Raw genomic sequence first — 16,846 nt, forward strand, 5'->3', positions numbered from 1 at the left:
CTAACAACCTCAGATTGAGACTCTACACTAAACTATCTTTCTCAATAATTGCTTACCCTCCGTTTGAACTTCTTTAATCTAACCAGTGAATAGTCTGCAGAGGGCCCAAAGAAAAACAGTTTCCTTAAAATATTTAGAGCCTTATTGCAATGTTTTGGTCCAATAATCATTCGTGGACTGGAAAAAAAATTCAAAATCAAAATTATATTTGGACAAAAAAATGGTGATAGCAGTACTCAGACACTGAATAAGTGGGCATTTTAAACATTTTACTCTTATTCATTTGGAGCCAAAACCCTTTCAGATGTAAATAATACAATAATGTCTGAATTATGATGTTTCATCAAAGTTCTAATAGCCATTATTTTGCATCACGGTCGAGTTTAAGACGTAACTTCAGGTTTGGTGAGGGTTCAGTCTTGGTTTCAGACAAAAACTGTTGGGGGCCTCCATTAGAACAACATTCTTGCTTGTGTATGACATTTTCATCTCCGTTCCTCATATAATGACATAATAAACAACATTAATATTCTATATTCGCACAAGGAATATTCAAATATTTACTCGGAGACCCAAGCTAATATTCTAAGGCTGGTAATTGTTGTTCATGGCAGCCCTACTTTAAACAGATGGACACCTCAATCACATGCCTGGGCACACATCGCCATGAATAACAAAACAAATAAAATACAGCGGTACTCTGTACACAGAGTCAAACCCGCATTCGTGAAGGCACACAAACAAAAGCATGCATACATCAGAGCTGGGGCCGAGGACTTGTACAGTTAAATTATTGAGATCCTCTGTGATGCCTCTCATTCTGTCAGCATGGGTCAAAAGTGAGGAACGGGGATGAAGCAACAGGGGGTGGAAAGGATTATGAGGGTCTGGTGGTTGTGTAGATGCGGAAGCATGTGGCGACCATGTCTCTCCAACCCCACCACTCTCCCCCCCCCCAAAGTTTTAAATGTTAAATGTTTAACAGGGAGGCTCTCAGAAGAGGAGCTTCAAAGGACCATGGCTCACTGGAGCCAGGCGGGGGGATGTGCCGAGTGCAGAGGTTCCTGCTCCCAGGCAGGTTTTTGTCAGTTGCCTCATGCCAGGATCACATTGCCATTCTGTACTGCAATAACAGGTATGTTGCTGCACTGAGAATCAAATGATCTCATGGCTTTACTGACAGTATCCTATAGTGATTATACATTTACAACATATGGTCGTCTTGCAATTTTGATTCGCAGACATGCTTTCATTAAAACATTACAGAGAATGAGCAGGAAACAAGCATTGATTCTGCACAGACCCACCCAACTCTGGTTTCCCAGATGATCAGCTGTTTCATCTCTTCTAAGGAAAATATGAAAAAAGGGAAATAAATTCTCATTCCTTTAATGGGAGTGCAGCTCATTACCCTTCATAGCTAGAACAGAAATTCTTATACTGAAGCACCGATTGAACTGTCCCAAACCAAGAATAACGGCCAAAGTCCTGTTCATCTCTAGAAGCACTTATTTGAATTCAAAGCACCCTGGCTTTCACCAGAAATAAGTGTGAGATCAACATGTCAGAATATTTCTAAAATGTTAGACTAGTACATATAAATCGTTTGTAGTGTGTGATTACTAATATAAGAAAAATGTTAAGCAGAGGAAGCTGAAGGACTTTTGTTTTAAGTAAAACCCTGATTCCAAAAGAGTTGGGACTATCATTTGTAAATTTATGCTCATTCGGACTTGATGCCAGCAACAATACATTGGAATAGGAACTGCAAAAGTCTGGGAAAGTCGAGGAAGGTTCCAAAAACACCAGCAAATGGAGGCAAATCAACTCTCACATGCCTGCCTGGTAAGCATCCAACATACGTCCCTGTGCCAGGTTTAAAAGTGTCTTCATCTGCTCACCACATGTCCGTAACTGCGCAGTGTTCGGCCTCAGAAGTTTGAAACAACGTTAGCCAGCTCACTATACTGAGGGAGCTAAGTGAAGAAAATGCAAATAATGGCACAACTGAGAGATCCACACCAACAGCGGTACAACGGTACAAGACTCGTAATATAAGTCAATGACTGAATCATCGGCGATTGATGGTGGCAACAACCATCAGCCAAACTCTGGTAAACGGGTTCACTGGCAGAACGTGATAGTATGATGATTGGGTATGAGTTGGGCATCCTCAAGGCTCAGTTGTTCACAAGCCGGGATAGGGCAAGGTTTACCACTTTGCATAAAGGATATTACTACAAGAGCTTGGAAAGACTAGTCCGTAAACTCATTTTGATTGCAAATGATTACGTTCTGTTTACACAGCAACCCAACTTTTGGGGGATCAGGGTTGTAGTATCCCAGAAGTCTTCTGGTGGGGCAGAAAACAGCACAAGAACTACAGTAAATCAAGACTCAACTCATCCAGCAGGTTAAGGTTACCAGATAGATTCCTGAAAATGGTCCTCTGTTTGCAAATGACTGCCTTTAGTATTCCTAAACTTGGACACTGCAATCATCCTGGTCAAAAGAGAAGACCAGACAATATTCCAGAGGTGGTTTCCAGAGCTGTTCCTGTGCAAAGGATGGGCCCAACTACAGTATATGTCCTTGGTGCCTCTCCCACTCTTACAACAGCTCAGGCTACATCCCCACCAGAGAGGTTTGTGGGCGTTCATGGATAAAAGCGGCATGCTACTTCTTTTCAGCCTGAGCCTGAAACAGGCACCACGTACCACTCAGCGGAGGAAGTGGATTTGGATTTACAGGAGTTACAAAGGATTCCAGTGGGGATCAGGGAGTCGACGTTGTTTATAGAGACCTCTAAAACAAAAACCTTAAAACATGTGGCTTTTATGTCACACTATCACCAGCTCCAAAGTGCTGCTGAAAGAAGCATATTTGGGAAGTTTTTGGCAAAAGTGCCATCGTACAATCCTCAGGATAGACGCACCCGAAAAACAGATGCTCGGTGTTATAAGATCCACACTGGGGTTTGAAAATGTCTTCATGCATCCTTTTATTATACATACAGCTGGAGATACATTAATTCAAAGCACACAAACCTTGTATGGAAGCACAATTAATTTATAATGCAATCAAAGAGTGAAGCACATTCTCTCCTGCTCAAAATGAATCGACTGCTACTGGAAAACATTCAACCCATTAAAGGCGCTCATCCCATCAGAGTGGAGGCAAATGGGAGCTGATGGCGGGCCTGAAATCAGTTCTGACTCGGATAGGGCTGTTTGAACAAGCACCATTGCACTCCTGCAGCTGTTCTGTCCAAACCTATCTGGGCAGAAAGTGTGTGTTGTGGGACATTAGCCACCGATGTGTGTATGCCGTAGATGAGGAAGGTGCTGTAAGCCCAGCGATGATGGCTCCCCTACTTGGGCCATTTCGGTCCCAGTGGTGGGGGAAGTGCTGACAGGTCCGGCTTTGTCCACACACACAAACAAGCGATGTCACGGTATTAACACCTCAGTGGACAGAATTGCCACACAGGCAGACAGGCAACACACACTCCAGAGGCCTGTGTGTGAGCAGTTATGATCAAACTGATTGTTTTTCTTTGCTTTGTCTTTTTGAAAGATGACAGAATTGAATGAAAGAGAGGGAGGGACAGACCCATTAACTTCTCCCCGAGAGACGGAGATGTCAAGCTGAAACCGCCACCTCTACGATGAAGGGGCCGCGGCTTGTCGGCTGCCGGCTGGCCTCGCAGCGGGTCAGTGTTTCCTTTTTAGCACTCGTAATGACAGGTCATCATTATGCAAACGACAAAAAGGCCAATCATTGATCAATATGTGCAAATCCCCTCACGTACACACACCGGCAGCACTGAGCAGCCGTGCACGCAGACACACCAACACGCACAGAGCCTTGAGCGAATCTTAATGCATCCTTCCCCTCTTTAACTATGAATAGGCTACAACACATTGATTTCTAATGTATCAGGTTATGACAGCTCTTCAATATTGCTGGAGGCAGCCGTGGGGCTTGCTCTGAGAGTGCACAGCTTGAGGCTGCAGACCTGACAGGGGAGAGCTGGCATTATGGAGGAGGCTGTTGCTGTCCTGTCTACTGTCACTGCGGCTCACAGCAGACCTGCGCTGCACGCTGCAGAGATATGACTCAGGCCGTGTATGTGTGTGGGTTACCTTAGCTGACTCCCTCAGCCCCTGTTTCCACCTGAAGTATCCCTGCAGAGGTGGAATGTGCACAATAATGAGGCAAACGCTGCCTTTCTGGATCTGTGCGCACAAGAAGCCCCTGAACAAAATGTTTACTTTTTTATCAGGCTATCTCACCGGCTGTGGACGGCACCCTGCCTAAAAGAACCACAGGGATTTGCCTACCCTCATCCATCCTGCTAGTTATCAACTATGGCAGCCTTTAAATAATGCAGCTCGGGGCACAGAGTCACATCGGTTTATAAGTAAGCAGCTGTCATGACTGTGCCTTACCTGAAGGAGGCAGCGCTCCTTGAAGACATAGCCGATGAGCTTATCCAGGTGCATCAGACACTGGTGGTACCGGATGTGATGGGTGAGAACAGGCAGCATCATGGCGTGCTGTGGAGGACAGAGAGAATTGGCAAAAAGGGCAAGAGGGAAGGCAGCACAGGAGGGGATTATTGGAAAGGGGAAAGAAATGGGAAGAGATACAGAATAAGGATCATGTGTGGTATGAAAGAAGAGTAAGGGGAGTGAGTTTTGAGAGAAAGTGTGATGAAGAGATTGCGAGAGGGAGAAAGGGGAAGAGTGATAGAGGGAACAGGGAGGGAGAAATCAATCAGCCAGTCATTATTTATTAAGTGGTGCTCTGCAACAGAGAGATGAAATAATCAAAAACCCAATCGCTGCTCTGTTAGAGGGAATGACAGAGAGGAGGGAAATTCACATTTGGACAGGACGGTCGAATCGAAGCCCATTTCGACATGTTGACACACTCACATTCGGACAAACACTGACAGCCCCCCTCTGACCCTCGCGTGATAAAAGAAAAAGTTGGAGTGCAACAAAGTGCAAGTGAAAAAAAAAAAGAAGGCAGGAGGGAGATGGGTGTGAAGAGAGCATGAATATCAATGAGGGGAATGTGACACGGAAAGTGAGAATGAAAGCGAGGATAGAAAACAGTCAGCGGTCAGCAAATGACAGCCAGAGAGCCAATCTACAGAATCATTAGTGGAGGCCTATCAAGTCGGCCAGTCAGAGTGGCGGAGAAACTGTAGCAAAGGCTGGTGTACACACATTAACCCCGTGCCACCACATGAGAGAGAAGGGAGCCATGCATGTTTTAATTAGTGCTACTGGGGAGGGTGAGCCGGAGGCCCGGCGGCTACAAGCAGCACTGCCACGTAGCCCTGGGGCCATCACAGGGGCCGTTGTGACACACTCCCCAGGCCTTGTTAAGCAGGCCAATTAACAAAGCCGGGCCCTGGTCGTGTCTACAGCTCCTGACCTGTTCTGATGACTGCCGGAGTGACTGAGTGTATGTGTCTGTTGCAGGGTGGCGTGGGGGCTTGTTAGAGTTGATACTCAGGTAATTAAAAGGTGGGAAATTTCTAATTTACTGTCACGGATGACGTTTGGGCATTTGGACGCCGTCCAAGTGGACCGGCAGCCGGAATTTTCTTTTCCCCTGGCTGAAATATTGCAGAGCATGAATTTTAAATTGCTCTTCAACCCAGTATATCACACTTTATTAACTGGAATGTCACGAAATGGTCACACCGACCTGTTTTCAGTGTAAGCAGTAATGGTGTAACGGTACATACGTTCATCCTGAATCATCACAGTAAAGATGGCGTGGATACATGCGACTGTCGCAGTATTCCGAGTAGTGCTGTGCAATATATCACTTCAGCATCAACGTCGCAATGTGTGTAGTTAAGCAAATCAATTCAAATGTGTCATGCTGTAACTTTTCTTGGCTTCTTGATATGAAATAAAACTTATTTCCATGACGAATCTGCAAGAACGACCTGATATTACACATTTTTGTCTGATTTAAGGGTTCATGGATATGGATTAAAGGGAACATTCTGTTTACTGAGGTTTTTCAATCAGTTAACTTGTTTTAATCTCTATTAGCTTGCTTGTGTTTTTATTGTCTTGAAAGGGCCATTTTAAAATGTTTCTAATGTCAAAAGTTTGTTGGTTGGTTTTTTGGTTGGTTTCACTGATTGGTTGGTTGTTGGCTTTTTCATTTGTTCATTTGTTGGTTGGTTGATTGATTGGTTCACTTGTTAGTTGGTTTGTTATTTGGTTTGTTGATTGGTTGGTTGTTTGGTTTGTTGATTGGTTGTTTTTGTGGTTAATTTTTTGGTTGGTTGTATGGTTTGTTGGTTGGTTGTTTGATAAGTTCACTTGTTAGTTTGTCTGTGTGGTTTGTTATTTGGTTCTTTGGTTGTTTTTTCGCATGAATATTAACGAAAATACATCAGGTGTATTTAGGTGGTTGGTACCTGTAAGTAAAGACCTTGGTGGAGGTACATTTTCTACTAAGTGCCATTCTAGTTTTGAATGTGTGAATGCACCTGTAGAGCACTTTGAATTTTGTTTACAGGCTCTACTTACTATCTCAGGTGCAACTGACCTGTCAGGAGAGAAAAAAGAAACCTAGCTCTATGCATTTGTGTTTCATGTTACTTTTTCTACTGAATAATCGCACCTACACAAAGTTGCGTGCCAAACAGAAAGTGACTTCTGTGTTCTGCTGCCCCTCTTTTAATCACATCCCTTTGTTTCTTACAGAGTAAATAATAAACTGAACATTAATGCTAATGTACGCTGCATCTTACGTAATAAAGAGGTCATTCTGAAGCTAAAGGCTTACAGAGCTCTGTTCCAACTTATTTTAAGAGATTTTATGAGGCAACATATATTCAACAATTCCAAGTATTTAAGCTCCAGAGATTTAATCTACTTGCTACTTAACTGCCAGCAGTAACAAACAGAATAGCTGTATTCCTCCGTGCTATGGCATGATTTTGGATATATAAGTTGGTGGATTAATGTATATTGTACGTGACAGATAAATAGATAAATACAACTCATTGTTGCAATGAAAGACCCGCTCACACTTATTATCTTTGTTGTAGACAGGAACACAAGCTGCTTTTTCCTTGAAATGTTTTTGACCAACGGGTGGCCTTCACATCGATGTGATCAGGGATGCAAAAAGGCACGAAGACAGAGCAGAAACAAAAAAAAAACATGCAAACATAAAATACAAAAAAAGTAGATGAATAAATAAATCCCATTCCTGCCTCCAATGTGTAACCCAGTCCTTGACAGAGCCTTTCAAGTGAAACAACCTTGGTGTAGCCAAGCGATGTCAGTAATGAGGGGGTTGATTCTGTTCTGAATAGAGCGCCGGCTTTCGGAATCAAGAAACTATGGGTCAGTTTTGCCGTTATCCCTCGTCTGTGTCACACGCTGTGCAGACTGTACCACCGTGGTTCGAACTGCAATTATTCATGAACCAATTAGTCGTAGCAGTACGGCTTGAAGCAAATATAATTGGGCGGCAATTATGGATCGGATCCTTCTTTGCTAGACCTTGCTGTAAGAGAGGTCTGGTTTGCGAGGCTAGAACTTTCTGTCATTCCTCTCCAAATGTGAGCATGAGTATCAGTTGTAGGCTATCCTCGCGTGAGTTCACAGGAAGAAGATGTGCGACGCTGATGGCAATTATTTCCCCGAGTAACAGGCAAAAAAAAATATTAGAAAAAAGCAATAAATAAAAGAGCTAGAAAATATCCGTACGAGTCAATTTCATTACAGACAAATGCAGCTCTGGGTGTTTTAGTGGGCACTGCGTGGCACTAACACATTCAGAGTCATGGTTCAGATCTCATTAGGGCCGCCCATGCTAAACTGTATTCACACACGGGACCGTAAGCTGCATATGTTGCCCCACTTCCATGAGACCGAGAGAACACACAGACCGTGTGGAGATGTAATCCAATTCGGGTTTACTTTGGTGCCAACGAGTTCATGAAGGGAGATAACGGCACATGCGCTCTTTCGCCATGCTGAGTGCTGGCGAAGTAAATAAAATGTCAAGTGTGAGACATTACCTAATGAAGGCAGCGGTTGCTGAGGCTCAGTAGGAGTCCACTTTCCTTACTCCGATTTTGACACTTGAACGGGAGAAGTGACGCAACGTGTGGAAAGATCAGAAGTTTCTGACTGTGGCTGTGCTGTGAGCAATGGTCTGTGTCGACCTCTTTGCCGTGTATTACAAATTGGGTCTTGTTTCTTTTTTTTTTTCGGGGTTCTGGCCATCATTATTCTATCTGTCTGATATTCTATCAGTTACTGTATCCACCCTGTAAACTGACAGGATGTAAACGAGCCAACAGTTTAGAAAGATCATCTGGAGCTCTTGAGTTGGAGGTGGAAGTGAAAGAGTCAGTAATGATCCCTCGTCCACGGGTCAACATTGAACCAGGAAGTGGATCTGTAAACTGTGATTGGAGGTTTACAGGAGACAGTTAGAGTAATAATTTTAATGCTCATCTCAGCTCTAACTGGCCGAAAAGTTGGACATACTCATTAAATATTTCTGCATTATCCATCAGTCAGTGTTTGACCATATGTTGCCCAACCAGCGAAAGTAATAAAAAGGCTTTGTTTTGTTTCATTTTTTGAGATTATAGTGCAGGAAAGATGGTTAAGGTATATTTCTGTGAGCTGATGACGTTTATTGTCTTTGTCACAAGTGTTGGATAACCAGATTGTGCTTTTATCGGACTGAAATCTGCTTTAGTTTTTTTTACACCCCTATATTTGGATATATATCATTACTTGTATAAAAAAAATCAAATTTTTCTTTTTTTTTTCCATATCATGCATCCATAACTCATTGTTTGAAGACATTTATCAACAAAAAATTGTGAACACAGCGTTGTTTCAGCTTCTTAGATGTGTGGATTTGATCTTTTATTTGTTTCATATGATTGTAAGTTAAATATTTGGGGGGTTTTGAACTGCAGGTGAAACCAAAGAAGGGTTTTGAAGGTGTTAATTTTGGCTGTGGAAACTTGTAAAGGCCATTTTTGACAATTTTACTTGACTGACTTTACAATAATTAAAAAATAACCAAAAATTAATCTAATCGTTACTTGTTGTCCTTCCAAATCTAAATGGGTGTTTTATTGTAGTTTGTACTTCAATTTCTTGTTTCCCACCATTATTGTTTGTATTTTTTCGTCTGTTCCGTCACTGAATTGAATCTGTCTTCCGTGATTTTATGAATATTTGTCAGTTTCTCGCACTGTTAACATGTATGATCAGTTTCATTCATATGTGAATGTCAGACAGCGAATCTGTGTACGTGTTTGTGAGCATAACAACACTACATTCACGTGTTTGATGCATGAGTATGTACTGCAGTATGTATGGACGTGTCAGTGTTTGCAGGTGTACACACACACACACAAACACAGTTAACGGGTGTTACCTGACAGACGTCGGAGCGGATGCCAGTCTTCCAGAAGCCCTGACTGCTGAGCTCCACTGTCACCTCACGGCGCATGGTGTTCTTCTGACGGATCTTCTGAAGGGCTTCCTGCCAAACAACCAGCCAGTCAATTATTGATCCGCTGGAGCACAGCCTTCGGGGGACAGCTCCCATCCTCACAAACCCCACCCCGCCCTCACTCGCCTCCTCCTCCTCCCCCCTTTCTCATAACTCCTGCTTCCTTGGCACATGCAATAAACTGAAACCTCCATGGCATGACACACATACAGTACAGGAGAGGATAGGAGCAACAGGGGAAGTGACAGCTATGCCGCTCCTGACTAATTGAGGCACCGCAATGGGTCAGGATGGCTGTGGGCGGTGGTGGAGGTGGTGCTGGCGTTAGAGAGGCCGATACGGAGGGCTTCAGTTTCAGTCACTGAGAGCCGAGTCACCTGGCTGCCCATTAGGACCACCACACAGGAGCCTAGAGGTCCCTCCATCAGCAGGAGGAATCATTACACACACACAGAATCATGTCAGCCCAACAGCAAATAACTGCAATCTTAGAGTGTGTGTGTGTGTGTGTGGGTGTGTGTGTGTGTGTGTGTGTGTGCGGGCGGGGGGGGGAGGCTGAGACAAGAGGGTCCTACAAATAACAACCAAGATGGAAGATGTATTGACAGACCGCACCTCCTAAATGTGTGTGTGCATGAGTGTGTTTTCATTCAGCTGAGACGCTATCGACTCCGTCTGAGTTCGCCGTGATCTGCCTAAAATGGAACGCCAGGAATTTCTGACTCGCAGAGGAAATAAGAACAACAAAGGCATGAATAAATAATGCCATCCTACTTTGAACTGTGCATCAAAGTGAACACGCTTCCCCGCGCACGCCGCACACGCACGCGCAACCACACACACACACACAGACAGAGAATCCTTCCATGGACAGCCAGCCACTGTATATGGAAAGCAGTAATCACAGCCAAGTGCGAATGATATGTAAATAGTTTATTACGGGGAGGCTTTCTACGGGGTCAGGGAATGGACAAATGAAAGGAAAAGTTAATAATTAGGACGGGGAGGTGGAGAGGAGAACTTTCTGCTGGTCGAACACACAAGTCACGGATCGTTTGACTTTTATCATCACATCCTTCTGCTGAGAGGAGTGTTTGTGTTCTGGATCAGGGCGAGGTCAAACAGCAGAGTAACTGTCTGAGGAGGGAAAGTGCACATCTGTTGCATGTTTTCTCTCCCCCGCGCTTCCTTGTACTTGTGCAGGTTCATTAAGGGCACTTTATCCTAGTCTAAAACACATAAACAGAGTCTGCACAAGGACATCGTGAGCCTAAAACATGTTATGTGGCGGTAGTAAACGTTCATGAGAGCATTATCTGGTGTGCTTGTGTGATTTTTGCCACTCGTTTCTGTCCGGCACCTGGTGTTTAATTGTTTTTTGATGTGTTGCGTGCTGCCACAAACGTTTTTAGGTGACATTAGCTTATTCTCATATTGTCTGAGCAATGGAAAGCGAGACAGTTTAAGTCACAGGTGGCCTAGTAGAAGGTTTTTTCTTGAAATAGATATTCATGGTTGCAGGAGGATGAATCTTACACCATTTTTACACCAAAATTAGCACATAGTGCATATGCAGTTTTTTTTAAACACGGGTAAACCTGCTAAAAATAGGGGATTGACTTCCTTCCCATTGCTAGCAGAGAAGCGTGCCTGTTTGTTTTCTTGTGTTTGACATTTGTCATCACGAACACACTAGAAAAAACAAGTCATTTTCGAGTGTAGCAGAGTAGAAAGCAGCAGATCATATATCAGACTACATCCAGAAGGCATTAAGCTTGTTTTAAAAAGTCTTAATGAATTGTATTCTGTATAAGAAATATCATTTCTAGTGGAGCTGATGATGGAAAGTTGCTACGGAGTGAAACATCTCGCTTTTCTTCTTATCTCTGTTGAGAGTTGCACATGCACAGAACGGATCAGGCCGCTCACAAGGATCAGATACTGACAAGGAAGTCTCTGACAAAGTAACAGTGGTTACTATTTTTAGATGTTTAACTTCAGTCTGTCTTCCAAACTCCAAGAGCCAAGCGAACAATGTCTGACTGCTGCTGGGACGAGAAGAGGAGACGAGGGGGGGAAAAGTATTAACAAGCCTTGCTTTTTGCTGTAGGATCTCTTCTTGATTGTTTGCTAAAAACTTACAGTAAAAGCCAACTGACTACAAAATTCTGGTCAAGAACCAGAAAATGCCAGTTTATGTGACAGTGGGAAGCTGATTCTTACAACAGAAATCCCAGTCAACACTGGAATAGACCGAGAAAAATAGCGTTAAGTTCCTGTGCGGCCCAGCTGAAGCCCAGACTTTAAACCAATGGAAAATCTGTGGAATGAGTATAAGATAGCTTTTCAAAGATGCTCCTCATGCAGCTCTACTCAGCTCGGCCAAATCTGCAAGGAAGAATCAGAGCAAATCCCCAAATCCACATATGCCGAGCTGATAGAGAAGACTCGACGCTGAATTCACTGCCAAAGTACTGACTCTGGGCTGCGTACTTATTCAAATTAGAGATACGAGATAACAAAGTAACATGCTTCTGTATTTTTTTTTACAATACAGTTACAGAAATGTTTTATAACCTGCGCTCTCTTTGGTTATATTGTATCGACTGTTCACTAAAAAAAAACAATCATTTAAACAAGAAACTTGTTCGTCTATTGTCAGAGAATGAGTCAAAGGAGTTGGAGTATTATCTGATGACAATATCAGTCTGTCAAGTCAAGTGTTTTGGCTGATGGACTCGCACAAAATCCGTCTGTGAATTACAACACTGACAGTCTGCACATCCCTCAATGCCACGAGAACTCAAACCCACACACACACACACACACAAAAACCCTCGGTGCTCTCAGCGTGAGATCTGGAGATGGGAGCAGAGGCGTGCGCCCTAGTGTGAAGGCCAGATCGAGTCGAAGCGCACACCTTCGGTCTCCGCGGAGCTCTGAGGACTCCGGAGCTCAGAGGTATCAAAAGAGCCGGCTGGAGAAGCACAACAGTGCTGTGAACACCTCTGACAAGGTGACGCGTAATGGTAGAAAATACCGATGAAAGGAAGACAAGTTTAGTCTTTCAGTGAAAGACCATTTACACAGGAAGCTTCAGCGTTCCCTCGGGCATTAAATACGCAGCGATGCCACACTGCCACTGCAGTGAAGAGACAGTGACGTGGCCAATGCTTGTGGTGGAGCCTGACGGGCCCGGTGTGTGAGTGTGCATGTGTTTGGGTTCACTAATTGCTCCGGTGCAGGTTGACAGTAGGATTGTCAGGGCCTGTTAGCTGGAGAGCTCTGCAGAGCTACCTGGGAAACAAACTAATTGAGCTCCGAGTTCTTGCTCATTATTGGTTCAGAGTGTATCAAACAGACCAAAGGAGGAGACTGGATCAGTAGCACACTCACAGCCGCAAGAGAGAGTGGATAAGCTGTAACTGAGGAATCTCTGTCCGTATGTTATACGCCTATCTCAAGAACCGCTAATCCGATCCACTTCACACTTGGGAGGTTTGGTGCTGATGACCCGAGGTAGTGTAGTGTCGAGTTCGGTGCAATTTGGACACACGGCATGTTCAATTTGAATACAACTGAAGCGAACAGCGCTGCGTGTGCGTGGCTTTATGGCTCTGCAGACTAAAGCTGGGCTCAGACATGATCCCATCACGAGATCTCATGGGGAGGCAGACGTAAACACAATGGAGACAACTTGCTGTGGTAACATTTCTGGATGTTGGGGGGGGGGATGCAGTACGGTCAACATAGGTTTTCTATTCTTCAGAGAGAAATGTAGGTGAGATTTGAAGCATCTGTCAGCTGCAGCATGCTATCTTAAGTTAGCATCAAGGGCCGCGGTGCAACAACTTGCTGTGGTAACGAGTTGCAGTAAGAAAGAAATAAAAGCAGACGGTTAAGCGAGTCTGGATGGATCGGGAGACGTGATCGATTCTTCTACTCTTCAGTGAGAACTGGAGGAGAGATTTTCTGTCAACAGCAGTATGCTAACGTTAGCCTCAAGGGCTAGGATGTTTACCTCTGCTAGGCAGCACCATTAGCTGCTCTAGGATGATTCTCTCAATTATTATTCTGCTCCGGCTCAAAAAGGACCTAAAAAATCCAACACGTTTGATATTATCGGGGCGGACCCCCTTGTGAGTCTGTGTGATGATCCCGAGGCTTCAGACCGGATCTGTAAACCCCGACAACATCACCAGATAATCACTGTGGAACAGCATGTTCAGCACGGCGACTACACCCGTAATTATAAAAACAGATATCGATGCACTGATGCAGAAGGACAAGTTTGGGTGGGCGTCCCGTCTTCTCTCCTCCTTCTCTCTCCGCTCCCTAACCATTCATAAAAATCTAAATTTTCATAATCTGCTGTGCTATGGCCTACATAACACTCATATTGCATCACAGCTCTCTGCTTTTTTTAATACATTTGAAAGAGACATTACAGTGTTTGACACCGATTGCACCCACAGCAGTCGAGCAGCTTCTACGTGGGTACGGCAAAACCACTTTGGACAAACTACAAACAGAGCAGATTTCAGACAGCGGTGCGTGGCTGCCTTTAGATCTTTTATGTCAATATATTAGGTGAAACATTCTGAGTATATTTGAATATCGTAGCGAATGTGCCTTCCAGTATATACAATTATTACAGCGCTGGGGATAAAGTCCTCTATTCTGCTACCTCAACCACACACAGCACACCTGTATCCTGCGATTCCCTGCGGCGACACGGTCATTACTTCCCCAAACCTAAACCTTTTCCATTCTCGGCCCCTGGTGGTGGTCTGACCTTCACGCGCCGTTACAGCCACTTTACTCTGAGCTGTGAATTCATCTAAATTATGCATTATTAAGTGGGATAAAAGACAAAGTATTTACCTGGAGTACAGACAAAAAATCAGAAAAAAAGATTACGGCAAATGATAATTCTGAGCCGGAAATGTGGACGCACGCTGGGAGAAAGGCTCTAATGCGCGGAAAGGAAATGGTTCTCACACAGCGTGCTTCCAAATTCCTGCATTAATACCAATTGCAACATTAAGTTATCTTAAATTCTTTAAGCTGTTCAGCGAAGGTTTGGTGAATAATAATGAGGAGATGGCTGCTTGTGGAGGCGAGACAATTTGAATGTTTAGTCAGAGTAAAGCTGGATCAGTTAAGTATCCATCATGGAGACAGGAAGTATAAATAAAGCAAGAAAGAGGGAGCACAATGTGTTTTACACAAAGACAGAAACATCCTAATGTATTGCAATTAATGCTGAATTTACAACAATTAAATAATAATAACTTATTAAGAATTTGTCATAGACGGCGTTTCACAAAGTTGCTCCAAACTTAACAACTTACTAAATCAAGCGATTTTCAAAGGGAGTCTGGTGACTTTCTTTCTTTAAGAAAACGGAGTATAAATGGTGCAACCAGTTTGTTCAAACAGCTGCTAAATGTTGGCAGGTAAGACGCACTTTATACCCAGAAGCAAACAGGCTGCTGACAGTTTTTACAAGGACAGAAACAACTTAATGTTTTGTTTTTAATGCTGACGACCAAAAAGGTTTATGAACTGTCTCCTAACAGAACACCTCACAAAATTGAGTGATTTCATAAGGGAGTCTGGTGACTTTCTCTCCTTCATCTGCTTGCTGTTTACTGTTGTTGTTGTTTAGTCAGAGTAAAGCTGGATCAGTTAAGTATCTATCATGGAGACAGGAAGTAGGGGCGCTATAGAGAGGAAGTATAAATAAAGCAAGAAAGAGGGAGCACAATGTGTTTTACACAAAGACAGAAACAACTTAATGTATTGCATTTAATGCTGAATTTACAACAATTAAATAATAGTAACTTATTAAGAATTTCTCATAGACGACGTTTCACAAAGTTGCTCCAAACTTAACAACTTACTAAATCAAGCGATTTTCAAAGGGAGTCTGGTGACTAATGTTCAAGTTTTCCGTCTGCTGTGGAGCAAAAACATTCTCAAAATGTCCCTGTTATCTACTCTCAAGTCTGTGGTACAAAAGTGTAAATGTTTCCTGGATGCAATATTAAATATTCCTCTGTTGTGGCAAAACATTAAAAGCCTGAAAGCGAGGCTTTGTTTTTCTGGTTTTGATGCAATTATGTCTTTGGATGTTTTGGTTGTCTCCCTTTTGTTTGGTGAATCAGCATCCGTGTGACTTTCCGGCAATAAACGGACGACCAGCGGTGAGTCGCAGAATGAGCAGCGTTTGAATCCGTGCGCACAGCGGGAATTATAGTAACGCTAATAGTTCTGTTTGGGAAATGAATGGCCTTGAAGCTTTTTTTATTCATGCAGAGTGTGCGGGTGCTCCAGCGTGTCAGCGTAACCTTTTGTTATCTGCAGGAAGAAGCGCTTCCCAAAATATTTAAAATGACAAAAAAAAAACACGTGCTAGTGTGACAAAAGGAGACAGAGAATATCAAAGCGTGTTTGTTTTTCCTCTCTCAACCCACCTCTCTCTGCGTCAGCTTCTGCTTGTCAATCTGCTTGACCTTGGGGCTGTTGGCCAGCAGGTGGCGTAGTTTCACGTAGCTCTTCCACAGCTTCTGGTACCTGCCGACAGTAAATAAGGAGGTGTCAGGCTGACAGGAGTCCATCTCTCCCCCCCCTCCCTTCTCCTTCCTCGTTCCCCCGCTGTGCAACAACACATCAATATTTCATCTGCGGCTCGCCCGATATTAAACATAATTTAACAGTTGCCCGCGGCCGTTATTGCATTAGCCGCTTGTGTGTGAGGGCAGTGGACACAGAAGATTCTCTGTCTTTCAGATGTCCACTGTTTGAACTGAGAGCAGCAGTTCTCCCTCTCTCACACACACATTGACAATTCAAGCTTCACCTTATTTTCCTTTCTGGTAGGAAAAAGCTGTAAGTCGAGAAACATCTGCGCAGCCCTGACACGAGAGCTATCTCCCAACCTCCTCATTCTCATTTTCCATAAAACCTCATTGTCTTTGCTCTCATTTGCATCTGAAAAGAAGGCAGGGAGTTATCGGCAAGGTGACATGTAGCCACCATACTAACCACCTACCCTCTCTCCCCCACCTCCCTTCTCCTCCTCCTCCTCCCCCACCTCTCTCTCTCTCTCTTTTCAATCAGACCTCTTGATTGATGCACTGAGGGCCGAGTGTGACCGTTCTGCTCCCATTCAGGAGACTTTCTCCTCATTTACCCAGAGTTATTCAATTATGATTGGTGGGACGGAGGGGTAAGGTGGCGGGGACTTGGGTGGAGGGGATAGGATGGCGCATTGACGGAGAGAAAGGCAGAGGGGCATAAAGAAAGA

The 16,846-nt window shown here is 43.8% G+C and overlaps 1 protein-coding gene across 2 annotated transcripts in view; it reads right to left on the reverse strand.

The window, feature by feature from the left end:
• drosha (drosha ribonuclease III) overlaps positions 1–16,846 on the reverse strand; it is a 108,523-nt gene that overhangs the window by 66,136 nt on the left and 25,541 nt on the right. For both annotated transcript variants that reach the window (XM_030398737.1, XM_030398738.1), the window contains 3 exons: positions 16,014–16,113; positions 9,457–9,564; positions 4,452–4,559 (listed from right to left, as the gene is read on the reverse strand). In XM_030398737.1, the coding sequence (XP_030254597.1) occupies positions 4,452–4,559; positions 9,457–9,564; positions 16,014–16,113 (316 nt within the window). The remainder of the gene's footprint in view (positions 1–4,451; positions 4,560–9,456; positions 9,565–16,013; positions 16,114–16,846) is intronic.

This window comes from Sparus aurata, chromosome 19, assembly GCF_900880675.1.
Source record: "Sparus aurata chromosome 19, fSpaAur1.1, whole genome shotgun sequence".
In the NCBI taxonomy this organism is placed as follows: domain Eukaryota; kingdom Metazoa; phylum Chordata; class Actinopteri; order Spariformes; family Sparidae; genus Sparus; species Sparus aurata.